General features: G+C 50.9%; 1 protein-coding gene across 1 annotated transcript; it reads right to left on the bottom strand.

The window, feature by feature from the left end:
• Positions 1 to 2,378: 2,378 nt before the first annotated feature.
• MC3R (melanocortin 3 receptor) lies at positions 2,379 to 3,467 on the bottom strand. The gene has a single exon (XM_036323425.1). The coding sequence runs from the start codon at positions 3,447 to 3,449 to the stop codon at positions 2,484 to 2,486; it is 966 nt and encodes a 321-aa protein (XP_036179318.1). The 5' UTR covers positions 3,450 to 3,467; the 3' UTR covers positions 2,379 to 2,483.
• Between the last annotated feature and the right edge of the window lie 20,200 nt (positions 3,468 to 23,667).

Here is a 23,667-nt window from a genome sequence, read left to right as displayed (position 1 = left end):
ACTCTTAGAAACACCTGGACTGGTGAGCTGTAGAATTATGCATCGAGTCTCCCTCCATGACAGCCCATGCTCTGCTGTCCCTGGGTCTTGGCTGAACTATGCAGACTGCTCCCAGGGGCGGTGGAGTTGGACTGGGGTGTGGGTCGGGCAGCCTGTGTCTGATTCTCTTCTTTGCTTGGAGCCGAGTTTTCCTAGACAAGGACTTAACCCCTCGGAGTTGCAGAGGTCTCACCTGCCACATAAGGGTGGTTCTAGTGCCCGCCTCAGGGGTTACTGCAAGGCTCAGAAGCACATGCCCCTCAGGTAGCCAGCACAGTTCCTGGCCTGGGGCCAGCGCTTCACACTGTGTCAAGTTTTTGAAAGCCCTCTACGCCCTCTCTATTTAAAAGGTGGCCCCAGAGGCAGTCATGCCCCTGGGAGATTGTCATAGAACCTCTACTCCAGACCTACTGAGTCAGATTTTGCCCTTGAGCAAGATCCTGGGTGAGTCTGTGGGAAGTTTCTCTAAGCCAACGTGTGGAGGAAGGAGCGTGGGGTCTGTTTTCATTATGGAAACCTGTCAGCAGCACCACATGGTGCAAAGACTTCAGCCGCAGGACGCAAATGAGCCTAACTAGCTGGGTGTTCGTGGCCCATCAGGCACCCTCCAGCCCCAGGACTCAGTTCCTTCACCTGTAAAATGACTCACCTGTTTTAGAGGTTTGCTGAGAGAATAAATGAAATCATGTGAAAGCTGGTATCCAAGAGTGAAAAGTTAGTTATTTTCCTGCTGTTTACCTAGAAAAGCGGGTCATGGTTCCTGTGGCTTTAGTACAGTCTCCAGAGAGCCTGACTCCTTGTTGCCCACAGTGGCTCACCGAGTGGCAGTGGACGCGACCTGCTATTTGGTGTCTCGATTAAATTAATGGAGAGTGACAGTGGCCCAGGAGCTACAGCCTGGTGTTCTCAGAACCTAAATGGGAGCGTTTTGTAGTTTGGCTAAAAGGCATTGCCCTAGAAAAGACGAGCGCTGTGGCAATGGATGCTTCTGTCACTTACAAAACAACCAGAATTACAGTGTAACGGACGCTGTGCAGGAGTCACTGGCATCCTTCCGGGTGGACCATTTAATGCCACACATTTAGCAGGCACAAAAGCCTTTTATTTATTTCCAAACATCACAAAGCAAGAAACGAAAGACAGTGTTTATATGAGCAGGCTGTCAAGTACACTGAAACCCCCAATATAGTCCGGCACAAGAAAAACACACAACTGTACACCAAAGACACAGCGCAGGAGAGCCGCTGGTGTGGGGGTGGCGTTCTCCAGGGAAGGAAAGGGTCTGACCAGGTGCAGAGCACACAGCACACAGTGCTAGGCAGCAATCTCGCCCATGCTCACGGGAATGAATTGCTTTACTTGATAAGGTACAGACGTTGATAACAGGATCACCCTGACTTTAACACCACGCTGAGCAAAAGGAGCAGTAATCCCCCCAAGTTTTCTTTCCTAGATAACGTTTCAGGAAATCATGCGATAGAGACACAGTTACAATGAGCAAAAGCAAAGCTTCCAAGACAGTCGCATGCAATCCTACAATTTCTCAAACCTGAAACCACTGTGAAGCAATCTCTGGAGACACCGTACCACCCCCCCCCCCCCCCCCCATACAACAGGCCCTCTTGTGTTAAAGGCGGAAAAGGAATAATAGGGAAAAGGCTTTTAAAATAGGGAAACATATACTTCAGGAGAGCAAGGCATCAAAATACTGTACACACGGGTATGTTCTGGTTTTCCAAAGCACGTGATCTCCTTTTCATTAGAATTTTGAAAGCTGCCTTAGGCTGAATGCATGAAACCCAACAACAAAAGCAACAACTCTAATAACAAAAGTAGGGGCATCGTGGGTCACATTTCGATGCTATTTTTCAGAGGAGGTTGGTGAGGGTATGAGGGTAGAAAGGACGCCGTGCTGCATCGCTTCTTTCACAAAGAGTTCATTGTTGTGGGGCAACTGTTGCACTGTGAACAGAATAACAGGATGGAAACTCAAGTGTCTTATGAAATAAGGGCAAAGCCATCGGAGCGGCTGGCAGTCGAGGTGGGGCGGGTAAGAGGTTTGCTTGGGAGAGCTTCGACCCACCCTCCTGTCAATGAGAATCCTTCAGTCTGGAAGACCCGAGGGGCGAGGACGTGCCAGGAGGCGGGTGGGCAGGCAGGCGCTGCAAACCCTGGCTCATGGAATGAGCGCGCACAGCAGCCGCAGCACGGCCTCCTCGCGCGGCTGTTGGGGAAATCAGAGACTTACCCACGTTGGGATCCTTTCAGAGAGCCTGTTACTTTCCATTTCCCTGTCAGAGGCTCTGCAAGCTTCAAAACAAGATGCACTCAACCTCGGCTGTTCACACATTCTGGCGTCTTCGATCCCGCCCCTCTTCTCTCTAAAAACCTTAGCTGGCTGGAGGGTCAGCAGTGGCCGGAGGGACTGGCCTCCGGCCCGCGTCCTAGCCCAGGCTCACGCTGGGGCAGCCGCACAGGATCTCGCGGAAGGTGCTCCTCAGCTCGGGGCTGCGGAAGGAGTAGATGAGCGGGTCGATGACGGAGTTGCACATGATAAGCACCAGGTAGGTGTTGAAGTGCGCGGCGTAGCAGACGCAGGAGGGGTTGGTGGGGCAGGTGATGATGAGCACGAGGTGGAGGAAGAAGGGGGTCCAGCAGATGACGAAGACGCCCAGCAGGATGGTGATGGTGACGGCGCCCTTGAGGCTCGAGCGCTGCGGCGGGGCCGCCCCGACGGCGGGGGGCAGCGCGGCGATGCGCCGCACGTGCAGCCGCGCGAAGAGGCACATGTGCACGTAGAGGGTGCCCATGAGCAGCAGCATGGCGAAGAACAGGGTGACGAGGCACACGATGACCATCTTGCTCTCCGAGTAGACGATGAACACGACGCCGCAGACGCCGCAGCACAGCCAGACGGCCACGATCAGGGCGCGCGCCCGGCGCACCGTCACGATGCTGTGGTAGCGCAGCGCGTAGAAGATGGTGACGTACCGGTCCACCGCGATGGCCAGGAGGTTGCAGATGGAGGCCACCAGCGAGATGCAGATCATCGAGTCGAAGATGTTGTCCATGTGCTGCAGGAAGCGGTCCTCCAGGGCCAGCGAGCCGCTGTTGACCACGGCGATCATGACGGTCTCCAGGGCGTTGGACACGCTCACCAGCATGTCGGCCGCGGCCAGGCTGCAGAGGAAGAAGTACATGGGCGAGTGCAGGTTGCTGTTGCGGGCCACCGCCAGGATCACCAGGATGTTCTCCAGCAGGCTGACGCTGCCCAGCGCCAGGAACACCCCGGGCTGGATGAACACCTGCTCGCAGTACCTGCTCTGGTTGCCGGAGGAGGGGGCGTCCAGGCACTCCGAGCCGTTAGGCTGCCCGGGCTGAGACGAGGGCAGGAAGCACGAGGCGTTCATCGCGGACACAGGCTGACCGAGCTGGGCTGTGGCCGGGGGCATAGGCTGCTGCTGCTGCTGCTGCTCCTCACAGGAGGCAAGAGTTTCCTCCAGATGCGTGTGAGGGATGCTCGTCCTGTGCGGACTCGGATTCTGTTCTCCCAGATGGAAGGATGGGGAGCGAGCGAGCTGGGAGGCACACAGAGAACTTTCCCTGCTGCTCCAGGGCGAGCAGTTTTGTGCGGACTCTTCTGCCGTCTCCCTCCTTTCCCCTCCTTACTCCATCGCCATCCCCACTTGGGAACAGAAAACCTGCCACCGGTTGCTACAGTTACGGCTCCTTTCCTGGCAAGACAAGGGATGTAGTGCCTGTTGTTGGAAGTGAGGGGTGAACACTCACTTTTCATACATTGGCTGGTGGCAAACAACTCCTACTTAATCTCCAGCGCTGCGAAATGACCACTGAGCACCCGGAGGCTCTGTGACTGACAGCAGGTAGGCTCCCAGGGTTTGGGCAGGGGATCGGAAAGCGGGCTGGTGCCCCCTGCTGGCCAGACTGCGCATCTGTTTGCTGGCTTTTCTGAGCAGTTTGTTATTTGTCCTGGAAACTGCCACAAGCATCCATTCATCCATTTACTTGTTCATTCATTCATCTGGAAAGTAAACATTTACTGCGCACCTACTCTGTGTCAGGTCTCTGCTGCTGGGCGCATAAGGTTATGGTGAGCAAGACAGACATGCTCTTCTTGTTTTCACCCAAACTTGGAGTCTGGGGTGGGAGACAAGAAATCAGGGAATTAAGTCCGGGTGATAAACGCTTGAATGGGGAGGGCCAGGGGGATGCTGGTGGATGAGCCGGGGCCCTAATCTGAATGGTAGAGGAAAGTTCTGAGGAAGGAGCGTCTCAGCCTTGACTCCAAGGAAGAAGAGGCCATGCGGGGTGGAGAGGTGGGAGCTGGGGTTGGAGGAGGGGTCCAGCTGGAGAATGACAGCCCACCATTCGGAGGGAAGGGCAGTGGATCTTCACGCTGGCGTGGGGACCATCCGGAGGATGTGGGTGCAGAGGTCCCGCCTGGCCTGTGAGTGAGAATCACCCAGGCGAGGGCCTGGGCATGTGTGGGTGATTTTAAGAGGTGAGCAGGGGCGTAGCCAGAGTTTCCATCTGCTGAAAGGGAACCTTGGTGTTTTTGAAGAAATGAAAAGTAGTTTGCTCTGCCTGGAGCATGGAGCTGGGCGACACAATCTGAGAAATGGGGCTGTAGTTTTTTATTTTATTTTAAAGATGAGAAGTGCCCTTTAAAAAAGGATGATTTCAGCCTTACTTGGGAGTTTGAAAGTGGTGGGAGCTGTGGAAGGAAGGGTTCTAGGTAGAGCAGGGATGAGGTGGGTCTGCATTTAGAAGGATTCCTGGCTGCAGAGTGGAGACTAGATGGGATGGGGAGGAGTGAGGAGCCAGGCAGGCCAGGGCTGCAAAGAGCCAGGGCCAGATGATAGTGGCCAGAAGCAAGGAGGCGTCCTGGGAGGAGTGGGCAGAGAATGTGGGAGGGAGGATCATGGAGGTTCCAGAGTGCTTGGGTATGGGACTGTGGGGAAGGGAGTGGGCGGGAACACCCACCTCCTTCTTAAGCAACAGGGAGGATGGAGATGCCCTGGGAGCTGGAAACTGTAAAAGGCAGATTTGAGCAGTTGACTTTAATACGTGGTTCATGTCGGGCTTGATGCTGCACAGAAGGATTGTGAAAAGTCTGGAAACACTGAGTCTGCTTGCACCTACACACACACACACACACACACACACAGCTGCATGCACACACAGACACACCCCCACACATTCCAGGTGGGTTAATGAGCCATCTCATGATCGTCTAACTATGGGGGTACATGAGTGTGGGTGTATGTAAGTATGAGACAGGAGGAATATGCATATGGAAATATAAAATTTAGAATATTTATAAAACTTTGGAGTGGAGAGCTCTTAGTAAGATGGGCGATCCAAAATTTAGTATGAACAAAAGGGCCATAAGCCAAGTGAGAGACAAACAGGAAGAAAACATTTGCCATGGGCCAAAGTTACTGTCTCTTACAGAAACAATACCTGCACATTAATAAGAAAAAGATGAATTAGCTCTTAGAAAATTGGGCAAAAGATACAAATGGAAATTCACTGAACAAGAAATGCAAATGTCTAATAAACATATGAAAAGATGTTCAGCCTTCTGGGGAGTCAGGGAAATGAAAATCAAACCAAGACTTCCATACTGTTTTCCCAGTTAGATTGACAAGAATTAAAAAGATGTCAAACTCAGGAGAGAATATTGGGGGAAGGACTCTGAGGCACACCTGTTGTTTGTGATAGCTTCACCATTTGCCAGTGTCTACCAATGTACAAATCGTGCCTGGGTGTGGATCTCAGTATATAAACTGAAGGGCGTGAGAAATTCTACTTCTTTTTGTTTTCAGCAGAGCAGCATCTGATGTTAAACCAACCCATCTCCCAGGCTGGGGAGAAACACAATCTCAATCCGTTTGAGTCTTACCCTCCCTCCTCACCTTCATGGTCACCTCCAGAGGTGCCTTTATGGTGTCTTGGTCTGAGGTTTCAGGGGCACTGGTCTTACCTGGGCCACCAGGACCGCTCGGTGCTTTCCCTGCCTTGGGCCTGGCATGTGCCCAGCTCAGACACCTTCATATGCCTCCACTCTCTGATTCTCTGCCTCCTGTACAGAGAGCAGTGGGGCCTGGCACCTCAACTCCTCATCCTAAGAGTACCCTCCTTGCTAATGAGTGTCAATTTGGTCTTCTCTAAATGCTCCTTCTGCTTACCTGGGGGAGCCATGCAGATGCAGAATGACTCCCTAATGGAATCTTCTAGAAACCAATTGGCTTTATTTGTTCATTTTAAAAATATATTTTTATTGATTTCAGAGAGGAAGGGAGAGGGAGAGAGAGAAAGAAACATCAATGATGAGAGAGAATCACTCATAAGCTGCCTCTTGCACACCCCACACTGAGTATTGAGCCCACAACCCGGGCATGTGCCCTGACCAGGAACCAAACGGTGACCCTTCTGGTTCATAGGTTGATGCTTAATCACTGAGCCACACCCCCAGGCCAAATTTACTTTATTAATAACAATCATAAGGCATGACAGTTTTGCCAGTGTTTATTGTATGTTGTTGGCACATATGGGGGTGTCTGGTTAGAATCTATTATAATAAACTGTAATAAGGAGATTTTTTTAACTGTGAATTTTATTTTATTTATTTATGTTTTAAAAATCTTTATTGTTGAGAGTATTACAGATATCCCTCCTTTTCCTCCCATTGGCCCCCCTCCACCCCAGGTTACTGCCCTGCTCCGGGCCTTCACCCCCTACTGTTTGTGACCATAGGTAAGATCTTTGGTTACTCTCTTTCTGCCTCCCACCCTTCCCTCTAAAATTCATCAGTCTGTTCCATGTTTTCATACCTCTGATTCTATTTTATTCACCACTTTACTTTGTTCATTAGATTTCTTGTTTATTTTGATTTTTAGACTCAATTGTTGATAGATATATACTTATTGCCATTTTATTGTTCATAGTTTTAATCTTCTTCTTCTTCTTCTTCTTTTTCTTCTTCTTCTTCTTCTTCTTAAACAATACCCTTTAATGTTTCATGTGATACTGGTTTGGTGGTGATGAACTCTTTAACTTTTTCTTGTCTGTGAAGCTTTTTTTCTGACCTTTAATTCTAAATGATAGCTTTGCTGGGTAGAGTAATCTTGGTGGTAGGTCCTTGCTATTCATCACTTTGAATATTTCTTGCCACTCCCTCTGGTCTGCAAAGTTTCTGTTGAGAAATCAGCTGACAGTCATATGGATACTCCCTTGTAGGTAACTAACTGCTTTTTTCTTGATGCTTTTAAAATTCTTTCTTTGTCTTTAACCCTTGGCATTTTAATTATGATGTGTCTTGGTATGGACCTCTTTTGGGTTCCTCTTGTTTGGGACTCTGCGATTCCTGAACTTGTAAATCTATTTCTTTCACCAGGTAGGGGGAGTTTTCTGTCATTATTTCTTCAAATAGGTTTTCAATATCTTCTTTTCTCTCTTCTCCTTCTGGCACTCCCATAATGCGAATGCTGGTACACTTGAAGTTGTCCCAGAAGCTCCTTACACTATCTTCATATTTTTGGATCCTTTTTTATTTTTTCTCTTTTGATTGGGTGTTTTTGTTTCCTCATATTACAAATCATTGATTTGATTGTCAGAATCATCAACTCTACTGTTGCAACACCTCAAATGATTCTTTATTTCAGTTACTGTATGCTTATTTTCTGATTGGTCATTTTTCATGTCTTTGACATTCTCACTAATTTCCTTAAAAGTCTTACTAAGTCCCTTGAAGCTCTCATGAAGATCCTTGAATAACTTTCTAACCATGGTTTTAAACTCTGTATCTAGTAGTTTGCTTGCTTCCATTTCTTTCATTTGTGACACGTTTCTTTGTCTCTGCATTTTGCTTGCTTCTGTGTTCATTTCTACCTATTATGTAGAGCTGCTATGTCTCCTGGAATTGGTAGAGTGGCCTTGTGTAGTAGGTGTCCTGTAGGGCCTAGTGGCTCAGCCTCCCCAGTCACCTGAGTGCCCCTATGTGGGCTGTGTGCACAGTCTTGTAGTTGAGCCTTGATTGCTCTTGGTGTCACTTGGAGGAATTTACCTCCAGGCCAATTGGCTCTGAGGACCAGCTGCAACTATAGTGGGAGAGCTGCTGTGCAGGAAACCCACCTATGGAGCAGGCTTTGGTGCTCACTGAGTCTGCCTCTTTTGTGTGTCACTTGTGGATATGTAGAGTTGTAATCTGGTATGGTCTGAAGCTGTCCACAAGGTTCACTGGTTCTAGGGCCTTCAGGGAAGTGCAAAGTCAGCCACTGCCTGGAGCCACCTGGCAGGAGCTATAGAGAGATCTGCAGATGGCTGCTATTTTTATTGGGCTTGGAAGTGCCCAGGTGAGGCCCAGCTGTGAAGCAAGGCAGGCTTGTTCTGGTGCCAGGTCTTGGGCCCTTTATTGATAGACTTGGGGTATGCTGAGATCAGTTTCAGTTTGTTTGAGAGATTTTAGCAAAGACTAAAGCCTGATCCATGACAGTCCATTCATATAGAAAAGTTGCTGCAAGAAGCTTGGGTGGGGCAGGATCTCATGGAATCACCTGGGTGGTGCAAATAGTGTGAGCCAGGCTGGTGGAGACTTAGATATGGCCCCTGCCAGGCAGCTCTGTGACAGGGGAGGTCCCAACACAGGAACAATGACCCCTGAGAACACCCCCATCTGGGAGAGAGCCATCTTCTTATTCCTGCCCTGATACCAGATAATCCAGTTTCTCTCTGTATGTGTCTGGGTCCCCCAAAGCCACCCAGCACTGGAGCTCAGAGGGATTGAGTCTGAGTAAGTCTGTACACCGGCCCTTCAAGAGGATCTTCTGGGACTCCAGCAGCCTCTGTGTCCTGCAGCCACAGTCCCTGCTTGTTTTTACAGCCTGAAGTTACAGGGAGTTCTCTTCCCAGCTCTGGGACCCTGGGCTGGGGGGCTGGTGTGTGGCTGGGACCCCTTGATCCTCACGGTGGCCTCCACAGAGAGGATCTCCCCCCAGATTGAAAAAATGGCACATGTGGGTGTTGGTCCAGCCCGTTACATGCCTCTGCCCCTCCTACCAGTCTCAATGTGATTTCTTCTTTACTGCTCTAGTTGTAGTACTTCTATTCAGCCAGCTTTCAGGCAGTTCTGAGTGATGGTTGTTCTGTATTTTAGTTGTGATTTTGATGTGGTTGTGGCAGGCAGCACATACCAGCATTGACCTATGCCTCCAGCTTGGCTCCTCTTTTTAACAAGGAGATTCTTATCCTAAGAGATCATGCACCTGGATGTTCTCTCTGCCCCAAAAGCTCTTCCCTTCTTTTGTGCCTGGCATATACTTCTCTTATCTTTCAAGATCAAGCTCAAATGGGAACCTTTTTCCCCCCATTGATTTTTAGAGTCAGTGGAAAGGAGGGAGGGGGCAAAAGAGAGAGAAACACTGATGTGAGAGAGACACATTGATTGGTTGCCTCCCACACGCACTCTGACTGGAGCTGAGGATCAAACCTGCAACCCAGTATGTGCCCTTGACTGGGAATGGAACCTACGACCCCTTGGTGCTCAAGCCAAAACTATAACCACTGAGAACACTGGCCAGGGTAAATGTAAATAATTTTTTTCATAGTTTTCCTCAAATCTTCTGCAGCAGTTTATTTCTCCTTTTTCAACCACTCCTCCCCAATCTGGCAGAGTTCAGCACTCCTCCCTCCTTCTCGTGTCTTGCAGAATGCCACGTAATTAGAGCTCACACCCCATGCCACTTAAAGGGGGCCACGTTGTCCAGAGATCATATTAAAAACAATAAGATTGCATCATTGACCCTAATTGTTTCTGAGGAGCTGCTGCTTCTGATGCCTGCATCCTCAGCCCCCAGCCCACCTCTGGTTTCAGCAGCCTCTTGCTGGACAGCTCCCCGTGCTCAGTTACTCGATGTGGGGCTCCTGGGAAGGGATGCTTATCTCAGGCAAGATGGGGTTCTGCAGCTGAGGCCAATCTGGGAGGAATTATAGCTGCAGGCTTCTTACTCTCAACTGGGGCAAGTCCTTCACTGAAGAGAGACCTGGGTGGGGCAGCTCTGAATTGGTCCCCAAAGGCCAGGGGAGTATGTGCCGACATAGAGATGTGACTGGCCAATGTCCACAGGGGGTTTCCACTGTGTGTGCCCAGGAAGTGTGTTTTACAGTGCGGCTGATACTGTGGGAGAGCGTTGAGGAGATGTCTGTGGTCCTGGCAACCCACGTAGAAGGACTCCTCCAGGAGGGGCCTATTGCAGAGCTGCTGTGACTAAGGTCTGTGGGCATCTGGAAGCCTGTGTGATCAGAGAGAATGGTTAGTTAGAGGCACAGTTACTTCCTCCTGCCCAAGGATGAGCTGCCAGCGGGGGCCAGGGTCGGGGGAACAAAAAGACAGCTCCTCTGCGAGTGGTGTGGGAAGGTTGGGTACACTTTATGATGATCTAAACCCAATCCAGGACTTTCTGACATCTCTTCACGACACTCCCTCAGTTGCCGGGGTCCAGCCCCAGCGGGTCCAGGGGTCCCCAAAGGTGTAGACGGATTCGGCAAAGAAGGAATGACATGGAGACAGTATTCAGTTCATCAGCAGCCTAGCCAGGATCTCCAGCCAGGATCTCCAGCCAAGTTCTGTGTCCATGTTGTCTTGCTAGGTTCTCCAGCCAGGTTCTGTCCAGGTTCTCCAGCCAGGTTCAGTCACCAGGTTCTAGTCAGGTTCTTTTGTCAATTTCTGTGGACGGAGTCGGCGAAGAAGGAAGGACACGGAGACAGCGTTCAGTTGATCAGTCCAGGATCTTTTGCCATGTTCTCTCCAGCGAAGTTCTTGGTGGAGAGAACATGGCATATGGCGCCCGAACAGGGACCCCTAGGTAAGCGCCCCGCACTCGGGACGGATAGGACTCCACCGTAGGAAGAGGGTGGATAGTCTTTGCCCCACTCTCGGGACGGATCGGACTCCACCATAGGAATAGGGTGGATAGTCTTCGCCGACTCCGTCCACACCTTTGGGAACCCCTGGAACAGGATTCCCTTAGGTAAGCCCCCCCATTGAGAACCCCCACACTCGGGACGGATAGGACTCCACCAGGGTACTGCAAACCCCCCTATAGAGGATAAGTAGGGTAAGAAGGTGGATAGTACAGAACTTAGATTGAGAAGATGTGCCATACTGAGTCCAAAGAAAGAAGACTCTGTATTGATCTTTAGATTAAGAAGATGTGCCATACTGAGTCTAAAGAAATAAGACTCTGTATTGATCTCTTAACTCATATGCTTGCTAGCAGAGGAATTAAGGTTACTCCCAGTCAGACAGAATGTTTTATACAAGAAGTATGTCCATGCTTTTCTGAGGAAGGAAAGGTAAATGTAAAGTCATGGGAGAAGGTAGGCCCAAGGAGCCTTATCCTTAACCCCACTGCAGCCTTTCCACCCCGGGAAAGTGCAGGATTGGCAAGTTCTCCCTGGGGTGATAGATCAGGACTCAGGTAATAGCGGAAAGCGCCAATCCTACTCTTAAAATGGATACAAGAGAGCATTTCGGGTTTTTCTTTTTAATGCCCGCTTTTAAAAAATAAAAAAGGGGGAATTTGCCGGGAGCCGGTCCATGCTTGCTGTTTCAAGGGACCTGGCATATATGGCATACTGTTCTTAATATGTTTGCTCACCTTCTTGGCACTATGTGTTTTAACCAAGGTCTCTGAGAAAGGTTGTTTCCCCAGGTAGGGATTTTCCCCTGAAGTTAGGGAGGGAATAAAACCTCTTAACTAAGTGCCAGGTGGGTAATTAATCACTTTAACTACGAACAATCATGCTTAAGCTACATAATCTTTACTCCCTGGAATGGAGATAAGAAACGCCCTAACCTTTGTAATAGAGATTGATAGGATTGAATCAACTGGTATAAATACAGACGTAACAAGACAGCAAGACTCAGAACTTAGAACACAGAACTTAGAACACAGAACTAAGAAGACAGAACCTACACAGAACTAGAGACGGAAGAACTTCGCTGGAGAGAACATGGCAAAAGATCCTGGACTGAACCTGACTACAGAAATGGGCAAGAGAACCTGACTAGAACTTGGTGACAGAACCTGGCTGGAGAACCTAGCGAGACAACATGGACAGAACCTGGCTGGAGATCTGAAGCAGAACTTCGCTGGAGATCCAGACCAGAACTTGGCTGGAGATCCTGGCTAGAGATCCTGGCTAGGCTGCTGATCAACTGAACGCTGTCTCTGTGTCATCTCTTCTTCGCCGACTCCGTCCACACCTTTGGGGACCCCTGGACCCGCTGGGGCTGGACCCCGGCACTCAGTGGCCCGCCACTGTGCTGAAATTGAGTTTTCCTAAAACCGTATTTATGTATTTTATTTTGGAATCGCTTTCAATTTACAGGAAAATTGAAAAGATGGTACAGCGAGTTCCCATGCACCTCTCATCCTGCTTCCCCGGTGCTAACGTGCTGTATCATCGCGGTGCCTCTGTTACCGGTAAGGAGCCCATGCCAGCACAGGCGCTACTCACGAAGCTCCACATTTCACGCTGATTTCTCCCATGTCCCCTTCCCTCTCTGTCCCAGGATCCCATCTGAGGTCCCACACTGCGTCACGTTGTCGTTGTCGTGTCCGCCGCAGTGTCTTCCAGTTTCCATCTTTCCTTGGTTTTCATGACTTGGACAGTTTTGAGCAGCACTGGCCAGACACTGTGTAGAGGCCTCTCCGTTGGGTTTGTCTGATGTTTCTGGGTAGACTGGGGTCAAGGGATTCTGGAAAGAATGCCACAGAGTGATTCGCCTCATCATCACCTCGTATCAGGGGCATGAGACATCCACGTGATATCACTGGGGAGTTGCCGTGGCCGCCTGCTAGGAGGGGTGTATGTCATTGAGTTTTAACTACTCATTTGGCCCGAGAGATCTTAACATTTTTATGTGAATTTATTCTGGGCCTTAAATCCCTACTTTTGCTTATGGAAGGGACAAGGGAAAGTGATACATGAGTATTAATTAGCTGTAACACTGACGGAGGGCAGTTTCCAAGTGGTTGTCCAAGTGTCTGTCTTCTGTTCCTTCCCACACTCTCTTGCCCACCCTTTCTCTGTCCGACCCAACACGGCCAAGTGAACCCACTCCTCTGCCGTGATGCAGTCAGCGACTACTTCCTGGACATTTTCCCCCTGTCCTTCCTTTCTCGCTTTCTTTTTGTTCATCTACAGATTTTAATTTTTATATTTATACTAGTGGCCCAGTGCACGAAATTTGTCATGAGGTGGGGGGTGGGGGCATCCCTCAGCCCAGCCTGCACCCTCTCCAATTTGGGACCCCTTGGGGGATGTCCAACTGCTGGTTTAGGTCCTCTTGCAATCTGTCACCACTGGCTCCTAACCGCTCACCTGCCTGATCTCCCCTAACCACTCTGCCTGCCAGCCTGATTGCCCCCGGCTGCCCCCACTGCCAGCCTGATCCTGCTCACCACCAACTGCCACCCCCTGCCAGCCTGATCACCCCCAACTGCCCCCCTGCCAGCCAGCTCCCCCCCAACTACCCCTCCCCCCCTGCGGCCTGTTCGCCCCTAACCACCTCTGCCTCAGATCCACCATCATGGCTTTGTCCGGAAGGTCTCCTGGAAGGTCTCCCAGTCTAATTAGCATATCACCCTTTTATTAGTATAGATACAAGTTAATATATTTTTTGTCTAAATGGCATGCAGAAGAAAATTATCTCTGTTTTTCCAACTCAGTGTCCAAACATTTTTATCTAGAGGCCCACTGCACAAATTCGTGCATGGGTGGGGTCCGGCCAGCCAATTGGGGTGGATTGGGGCTGGGCTTGACAGGAGGAGGAGAGTGGGAGATTGGCCTGCTGACCAGGCCCCTGATAAGCCTGATTGGGGCTGGGCTGGCTGGGGGGAGGAGCTGTAGGTGATTGGCCCAGATAGGGGTGGGGGGCGGAATGGGGGCCAGGTCCCCAGTGAGGAGGGGCTGTGGGTGGTGGCCTGGCTTTCCCTGTCCCCAAATGGTGTGTGTGTGGGGGGGGCTGATGGGGGTCAGTGGCCGGGGGAGGGGCCATGGGAGGTAGGCTGGCCAGCCCCACCCCCAACTTGGTGTGTGTGTGTGGGTGATCCAGGGCAGAGCTGGTTGGGGGAGAGGCCACAGGCCAATCGGGATGGTGGGGGCCCATCGGGGGCAGGGCCGGCCAGGGGAGGGGCCGAAGGCTGTTGGCCTGCGGGCCCTGTCCCTGATTGAAGTGGGGGGCCAATCGGGGTTGGAGCTGGCTTGGGGCAGGGGCCGCAGACCAATTGGGGTGGTGGGGGCTGATTAGGAGTGGGGCCGGCCATGGGGAAGGTCTGTGGGCAGTGTCCCCGAATGGGGTGGTGGGTGGTGGGGGCCCATCGGGGGCAGGGCTGGCCCCATCCCCTACTGGGATAGGGAGGGCGATCAGGGGAGGGGATGGCTAGGGGGAGGGGCTGCAGGCCGATTGAGTGGGAGAGGCTGATCAGGGGTGGGGCCAGCCATGGGGAGGGCTGGGGGAGGTTGGCCGGCCAGCCCCACCCCCTGATCTGGCCAGTTCACTGGCTGCAGTGGGTGTCATAGCGACCGGTCATTCCAGTCATTATGGTGTTCCGGTAGCTGGCTTTTTATTTATACAGATAGATACCGTGCATTGGATACATTTTTATTTCCCAATTAATTTTAAGATTTATTTTTACTCATACTCCAGAATTCTAATATTTTTATGCCTATAAATCCCCATTTCTTTACATTTTTTATTGAGCTATACATACTACAACATTAATGATTTTAAAGTATACAATTCAGTGGCCTTTAGCACATCCACAAGGTTGTGCAACCATCGCCACAATCTAATTCCAGACCATTTTCATCACCCCAAAGAGAAACCCCAAGCCCATTAGTAGTCACCCCTCATTCACCACCTCCCTTAGCCTCTGGCGACCACTGACCTACTTTCTGTCTCTACCTAATGGTTAAAAGTATGCTTATCTGAGCCACGTTTAGCTTTTGAATCTCCCCAAAGCCTCCATTTTCTTACTTTCTCATTTTTCAAATTCAAAAACAAACAAAACACCCCTAACAACTGTAAATTTTCCTGTTTAAAATTCAGCATAAAAATTATAAGGACATTCAAATTAACAAACCAGCAAATCTCTTCCTCTCCATCTCTTGAATTCCAAGGCGATCTTCTGAATAGAGAATGAGTCATTTTGTTTTTGAACACTCCAGTGCCAGGAACAGGTCAAGGCTGTGTGTGTGTGTGTGTGTGTGTGTGTGTGTGTGTGTGTGTGTGTGTGTGTAAAGAACATTGTTTTGTTGCATTCTGCTGGAACCTCTTTTCGTGAGTAGTGCTGTGCTGATGTGGGTTCTTTAGCTGTAGCAAAGGCACCACGATGATACAACACGTTAATACACCAATTTGCTTCTCCAAGTCCGTTTCCCTATGGTTGATTCACAAATTGCAGCAACTGAGTCAAATTAACGATAAAAGGCAGGAGTTTCCTGAGTGTAGAAGACAAAGGGATCTGCATTGCTCCACGTTCTCCCAGGCGCCACCAAGGCTGGTTGAAGGACCAGATATAATGAATAAAAACACCCTCCATGGTGTCCACACCCAATCTCTGTGTGTTTATTTATTTGTTATTGTTGGCACTATTACAGAGTCCCCCATTTTCTCCCCTTTGCCTCCCTCCACCCAGCCCCCGCTACCCCTCCCCTGGCCTTCACCACTCCTGTCTGTGTCCGCGGGCTGTGTGTATATATGTTCTTTGGCTAATCTCTTCCAGTCCCCTCGTGCCCCCTCCCCTCTGCCATCTGTCAGTCTGTTCCATGCAGCCATGCCTCTGGTCCTATTTTGTTCATCAGTTTAGTTTGTTCATTAGATTCCACATATAAGGGACAGCATATGGTATTTGTCTTTCTCTGACTGGCTTATTTCACTTAGCATAATACTCTCCAGGTCCAACCAACAAAGACAAGTGCTGGCGAGGACGTGGAGAAAAGGGAACCCTCGTGCACTGCTGGTGGGAATGCAGACTGGTGCAGCCACTGTGGAGAACAGTGTGGCGTTTCCTCAAAAAATTAAAAATGAAGCTGCCTTTTGAACCAGCGATCCCACTTCTAGGAATACATCCCAAGACTTCCGAAATACCAATCAGAAAGAACGTATGCACCCCTATGTTCATAGCAGCACAATTTACATAATCTCTAAATTCATTTAAAAAATACAAATATGTTTTCCTGGTTAAAACAATCACGTCCAGCACGTTACAATTGCATTTCTTTCATCAATCTCAAAATTGAGTGCCCATAAAGTCCCTAGCTCTTCCGGTTTCCTTTGCTGGGTTAACCTTTGAGTCCCATGTTTCCAGCACTGGCTGCGTTGCCGGGGGCATTGCCTTGGGGACATGGTGGCCGGCAGACCTGTGCTGGCGATGTCTCAACCCGGGGCTGCGGGATGCGGGGTGCGATGTGGGGTGCAGGGCTTCTCAGCCCTCACTGAGCATCTGAATCACCAGGGACTGGTCAAAATTCAGGTTCTGCTCCCGCAGGTCTGGCCGTGTATTCGGCTGGCCCACAGGCTGGCGTTTGAATGGCAGGGAAAGAGACGTCGCTTGCTCCCAGGTGGCATTCGCTCTGATGATGGTGGGAGAGCGCCCTGCACTTAAAGGCTGCAGCAGAGGTCCCAGCTGCGTGTGAGGGAGCAGTGCCAATGGCTCCACACTGGGGTGCGGGCAGGGTGATCTGGACCTGATTCCTGCTGTGTGGCCTCCAAGCTCAGTGCCCAGGCTGCCCAGGGAGGCTGGGAGCTGCCAGCAACACTCAGCAAATTCCTCTTCTGCCTCAACTGGCCGGAGTGTGTTAGTTATTTTAGCCAAGAATCTGCCGCTCTTCCCTCCCATTTGGCTCAGTTGTGTTGGCCTCCTGGAGGGCTGGCGGTGACGGAGCCCAGGGCTGCATCACCTGGGAAGAGCTGTGGATACAGGACAGGTGAAGGCAGGCTCGTTCTGCCTCGGGGTCCCTGGGTCACGGTCAGTATCAGTTTCCGTGGCTGCTGTGACAGGGCGCCACACATTAGGGGCTTAAAACAACAGAAAGCTGTTATATCTCAGCTCTGGAGGTGGCAGGAGAGCCTGGGCTCCCTGGCACTGTTCAGCCCCTGGAGGCCACCTGTGGGGTCAGGGGCCAAGTTCTGGGTCCCAATCTCTGAAAGGTCATCCCTCTCCCCCCTCTCCCCGCCCTCTCCTACCACCCGGGGTTGAGCTTCCTCCTCAGGCCAGAATTCCTTTGCAAACTGGACAGTCTCCCCCAGACCCTCCCCTCCACCCCTGCTCCCAGACTGGGAAAATCCTTGCTGGAAAGGGTGTCTTGCCTTAAATGCCTTCCACTTGAGGGTGTGGTATAACTTCCCTTCCTCAGCTTGCACCCCTCCACAGGGCTGGGGAGAGCACAGCTGTCTGCAGTCTCCCCCTTTCTTCTCTTCTGTGGGTTTGGGTTCCCCAGACAGAGCCCTGTTGCAGGTTGGGTTCTCCAGGCTGGAGAAGGCCCGCAGGCAGCGCCTGTGTGGGGAGTGAGCGAGGCAGCAGGATGGGGCTGAACTGCATGCCAGGCACAATGCTGTCCTCAGCAGTCCCACAGCCACTTTGCAGAGGCCTGGCTCACACCCCAGTGTCCAGCGGTCCTTCCGGTCCTTCCGGTCCTTCTGTGTGGATCTCCCACCCCCTCCCTTTTGTAGTCTCAGGCTTGCATCTCTCTTCAGCTGAAGGTGAGACAGAGACAGCCTCTGTGGAGGTCTCAGCTAATGCTGCTGCCACCAGCACCCTCAGGGCAGGGAAGCGTCCCTCCCTGTGGGGGACCTGGGCAGCACCCCTGAGCATCCCTGTGCCCCTGCTGTAGCATCTGAGGCAAGCGTGTGAGCCACACACCTCGACCTGCGTCCTCCAGTTAAGTTTGCTTATGGCCAAGTTCCTCTTGGACTGTTCAAACTTGAAAGCCAGGTATAAGAGGAAATGATGTGGAGTCAGAACTGTCCTCCCACCCAAACCCCAGCGAGACGCTCTCCCAGGTGAGGCCACGGGAATGGACACCGGTGAAGGGTCAGTGAATTCATGTCTTTCATCTGAGAGTTGCATAGACTAGAACTTCCATCACTATTCTCTCCCCCCCCTTTCTCTCTCCAGAACATTCCAGAACATGACTTTACATATGTTAAATATATGTATTATGTGAGTCCAGCACAATGCCAATGCCTTTTAAAACACTACCCTGCCCAGGACATCCTTTTGTGGCTGTAAGATAATAGTACCGCGTGCTCTGCTCTCAAGGAGCCAGAGGTAGTGTGTGTGTGTGTGTGTGTGTGTGTGTGTGTGTGTGTGTGTAGATGGACATACAATAAACATAAAAGAGCATGACAAATGCTACAAAGTAATGGTCGGGGCCAGGTTAGAGGAATGAATTCTGGCGAGGAGATGTGGTTGCTCTGTGTCCACTGGTTCCTTTGGTTTACTTCACTCTGTGGAAGGATTTTGTAAGGGGTAAGCTACAGCTATTGTCTCTTATTGAGTAAGATATAAAAATCACCACCTTCAGTATTCTTCAGAGCCCCGTAGGTTCAACCCATGAAGGTTTTCTCATTTTGTGCTGAATTCATCAATTGAAGGAACATTGGCTGACAAAAATAGACGCCGACATTGTATGCAGCAGAACAGAGAGAAGAGTGGGGGCTCCAAGGATAGCAGGGCCGGCCCCTGGGACCTTTCTTCTGAGGAGGAGGAGAGAACTGCTCTCTGCTGTGATCCCAGCCATGGGAACACAAGCGTTTTCTTTGCTAGGGATGGCTTTTTTTGTTTTGTTATTTTTTTAAAAAAATCTTTATTGTTGAAAATATTACAGATGTCTCCTTTTCTCTCCCATTGACCCCTTCTAGCACACTCTTGCTCCCCACCCCAGGCCTCCACCACCCTATTGTCTGTGCCCATGGATTATGCATATATGCATTCAAGTTCTTTGGTTGATCTCTTTTCACCCATCTACCCACCCTCCTCCGCCTTCCCTCTGAGATTTGACAGTCTGTTCCCTGCTTCAATGTCTCTGGATCTATTTTGTTCACCAGTATATTTTGTTACTTAGATTCCACATATGAGTGAGATCATGTGATACTTGAATTTCTCTGACTGACTTATTTCACTCAGCATGATACTCTCTAGGTCTCTCCATGCTCTCAAAGGGTACGAGATTCTTCTTCTTTACTGCTGCACAGTATTTCATGGTGTAAATGTACCACAGGTTTTTTTTTTTATCCACTCATCTACTAATGGGGCACTTGGGCTGTTTCCAGATCTTAGCTGTTGTAAATTGTGCTGCTATGAACATATGGGTGCATACATTCTTTCTGTTTGGCGCTTCAGGTTTCTTAGGATATATTCCTAGAAGTGGGATCACTGAGTCAAATGGCAGATCCATATTTAATTTTTTGAGGGAACTCTATACTGTTTTCCATAATGGCTGCACCAGTCTGCATTCCCACCAGCAGTGTACTAGGGTTCCCTTTTCTCCACATCCTCACCAGCACTTGTCATTTGTTGATTTGTTGATGGTAGCCATTCTGACAGGTATGAGGTGATACCTCATTGTCATTTTAATTTGCATCTCCCTGATGATCAGTGACTTTGAGCATTTTTCATATGTCTCTTGGCCATCAGTATGTCCACTTTGAAGAAGTATCTATTTAGGTCTTTTGCCCATTTTTTAATTGGATTGTTTGCTTTCCTTTTGTTAAGTTGTATGATTTCCTTATGTATTTATTGGATGTTTCATTGCCAAATATGTTCTCCCATACAGTGGCTCCCTTTTCATTTTGTTGATGGTTTCTTTGCTGTGCAGAAGCTTTTTATTTTGATGTAGTCCCATTTGTTTATGTTCTCCCTAGTTTCCTTTGCCCTAGGAGATGTATCCACAAACATATTGCTACCAGAGATGTCTGAGATTTTTGCTGCCTATGGTTTCTTTTTGTTATTATTTTTTTAAGCAAAGGCATTTATGGAAAACATTCCTTTCAAAGAAAACAAAACATGTCCCCCAATTGGCAATTAATAGTGTGTGTTTGCCTCAAATGTCCCCATACTTTTCTGAGAGTGCAGATTTGCCCGGGGGTGAGTCCTGCATGAGGCAGCTGTAATGAAAGTGTCCTACGTTGGCCCATCAGCATGAACTGAGGGCGAGGGAGGCTCCTCTCGGTCCCGTCCTTCAGGCCAGACGCCTGCTCTGAGCCTTCGCTTTCTGGGCTCCCCTGCTCATCCTTCCCCTTAGCTGTTCCCCTCTGGGGGTCTGTGGCACATTTTGCTCAAATCCTATGGGTCCCAATTCCTGCAACCAGACATTTCCTAGCTGTGTGTCCAGGACGGGTGACAACCGCCTGGGCCTCAGTTAGTGTTATTGTGAAATGAAGGTGACAGTGGTAAGGGTTTCCGGGGGAAGCTGTGGGGATGAGCTGCGATGTCCCTTAGTCAGGGTTCACAGAGGCCAGTGCATGCTGCATGCCAGGGATTCGGGAGTGACCAAGACCTTCCCCTGCGTGTCACCCCTGAATCCCAAGGTCACTGAGTGAGTGAGTGAGTGAGGGAGGGAGGAAGTGAACAAGGCAGTGGAAATATTAAACCAGAACCATTCAGTGGTTCCTGAACAAAACCCAAACCCATAATAATCACCTTGGAGTCCCTGTTTCAAAACTTGAGAAGGGGAGCAGGACCCGTGGCTCTTGCCTGGAGTCTGTTTTGCCCCCAGGGGACCCTTTTCAATGTCTGGAGACACCTGTGGTTGTCACAACTGGGGGATCTACTGGCATCTAGTGGGGGGAGGCCAGGGCTGCTGCTGACACCCTACCGTGCAGGGGGTGGGCCCACAGCAGAATGACCTCACTCCAGAGGTCAGCCGTGCGGAGGTCGACAAACCCTGGCTGGGCACGAAATTATTTCTGGCCCCTTAGTGTTTATCAGACAGAGCATCTGGTGTTGGGTGAGGTAATCTAACCCAGAAGTCCCCATGATAACTAGCAATTTCTTAAACGGCACAGCAGGTGACTGGTGCCTGTAGAATCCCCCAAACCGCCCGACTCGCTACGTTCCTAGATGCTCTGGCGGTAACGTACTGGCTCAGCTCCTCGCACCAAATATTCCTCAGGCAAAGGGTTCACTGTAACTAAAACCCAGGGAGACTGGACCTTTTCTCTTCGAGGACAAGCTCATGCGATGAATGATTCACACTTTTCCAGTGAACCATCGGCTCTGTGATGTTTTCTTTCCTTTTGCTTTTTCGAGCTTGGCTATTCCCTCTTATTCATCGCATCCTGGCCCCTCTATTTCCCAGTCTCCACTGACGCTAACTTGTCAAAGAGCAGCAGGTGAGGTCTCTCCGAAGCCCAGGGGATCCCCTGGCTGCGGAATGTCAGAGGTGTGACCTTGAAGTAGCTGGTGAATGACACTGTCGGTAACAATTCTTTACACCTGGGGACTGGGGCGAAAACGGAATGTGAGAAGTCGCTTTAAGATTTTGAATGATACTCAGAATGCAGGGAACAGTGATGAGTATGTTTAGGTTCATCTAATACTGTCTCCACTGTAGTCTAAGATTCCACATGATGGCCCAGACTGCTGGCTTGTCTTCCCCAATAGCCACTCCCACCATTCTCCATAATAGCCGTGACACATGGCCACCCAGGGCACAGGCTCTGCTTCTTGGTCCTCCTTGCAGCTAAATTGGCTACATTCTGGCCAATAGGATGAGAATGGAAATTTGAGTGACAGTTTCAGCAACATCCCCTGGAGGAGGGCTGGTGAATGCCCTGCCCTCTGCCCTGTCCTTCCTTCCATCCTGCTGCCTGAAGATGCCTGGGATGAGGACCAGTGCTGTATCCAAGGGGAAGTCTGGACAGAACTGGGGTCCCTGAGGACTTGTTGGCATGGGCCACCTGCCGGCCCTGGCCCGGCTACCTCTGGGCTTCTCCCTGTGAGAATGGTCTTGTTTTCTGTAGAGACACCACTCAGTGGCATTCCTCCTAGTGGATGCCGGGACCAGGAGGAGGCAGCTGCAGCTCTCACCTCATCTCTGTGCTCGAGCCTGATTTCTCCCATGGAAACACTTCTGATTCAATGATGTGCACCCCAGAGAGGCTCAGGAGTGTAGTTCAGGGAAAGTGCCTGTGAGGCGACAGGATGGGGAGGTTTTAAACGCCACACCCAGTAGGTGCTCAGCAAGTGTGTGAATTCCGTGAACGAGGCGTGGGGGGTGGGGGAGGAAAGTAAACACTGGAGCATCTTCCACGAACTTGGAACCGCACTGGGCTCAGGCAGGCCTGGAGTGAGCAGAAATGGAGACCCAACGGCGCTGAGGGCCCACAGTTAATGGGAGAGGACTTGTACCAAAGAACCACAATTTGGGATGATAGGGTGGCCGGATATTCCAAACCTTTCCCCCCCCTCCAGTTTTATTAAGATACTAGGGGCCCGGTGCACGAAATTCGTGCACTGTGTGTGTGTGTGTGGGGGGGGGGAGTGTCCCTCAGCCTAGCCTGCCCCCTCTCACATACTGGGAGCCCTCAGGCGTTGACCCCCATCACCCTCCAGTCGCAGGATTGGCCCCTTGCCCAGGCCTGACGCCTCCGCCAGAGGTGTCAGGCTTGGACAGGGGACCCCCATCTCCCCCCGATCACTGGCTCTGGCCCCCGCCCAGGCCTGAGGCCTCTGGCCCAGGAATCATGCCTGGGCAGGGGACCCCCATCTCCCTCTGATCGCTTGCTCCACCCCCTGCCCAAGCCTGACGCCTCTGACCCAGGCTTCAGGCCGGGGCAAGGGGACCATCATATCCCCCCAATCCCCAGCTCCGCCCCCCACCCAGGCCTGATGCCTTGGCCAGAGGAGTTGATCCTCATCACCCTCCCATCACCAATCACCGGATCGGCCCCTTGACCAGGCCTGAGGCCTCGGGCAGAGGTGTCAGGCCTGGGCAGGGGACCCCCAGCTCCCCGTGGTTGCAGGCTCTGCCTCTGCCCAGGCCTAACGCCTCTGGCCTAGGCGTCCGGCTCGGGCAGCGGGGACCCACAGTGGCAGCGGGGGGCGCCGCGATCGTGGGCTCCGCTTTAGGCCCAGGCAAGGGACCCCTAGCTCCTGGGACTGCCAGCTTCGACCGTGCCCAGCTCCCATCGCTGGCTCCACCCCTACTTCCTGCTATCACTGGCCAGGGCGGCAAAGGCACCTGATTCTCCGATCATGGCTGGGGGGCAGGGCAAAGGCGGCCCCAGAGCAGCCTTTGCCCTGCCCCCCAGCTCTTAGCTCCCCCCTGGGTTTCCGATCACTGTCAGTGGCAGGGGGCTTCTTCCTGCTTTCCCTTTCGCCTCCCTGCATTGTGCCTACATATGCAAATTAACCGCCATCTTGTTGGCAGTTAACTGCCAATCTTAGTTGGCAGTTAATTTGCATATAGCCCTGATTAGCCAATGAAAAGGGTAGCATCGTACGCCAATTACCATTTTTCTCTTTTATTAGTGTAGATAATTGACATATAGCGGTGTGTATGTTTAAGGTGCACAACACAGTGATTTGCTAT

This window comes from Myotis myotis, unplaced genomic scaffold, assembly GCF_014108235.1.
Source record: "Myotis myotis isolate mMyoMyo1 unplaced genomic scaffold, mMyoMyo1.p scaffold_m19_p_9, whole genome shotgun sequence".
In the NCBI taxonomy this organism is placed as follows: domain Eukaryota; kingdom Metazoa; phylum Chordata; class Mammalia; order Chiroptera; family Vespertilionidae; genus Myotis; species Myotis myotis.
The sequence above is the reverse complement of the archived record's forward strand: the minus strand, read 5'-3'. Positions and strand labels throughout refer to the sequence as shown.

Bases quoted from the DNA above. Each gene is read 5' to 3' on its own strand.
- MC3R (XM_036323425.1), bottom strand. From the start codon at position 3,449: ATGAACGCCTCGTGCTTCCTGCCCTCGTCTCAGCCCGGGCAGCCTAAC.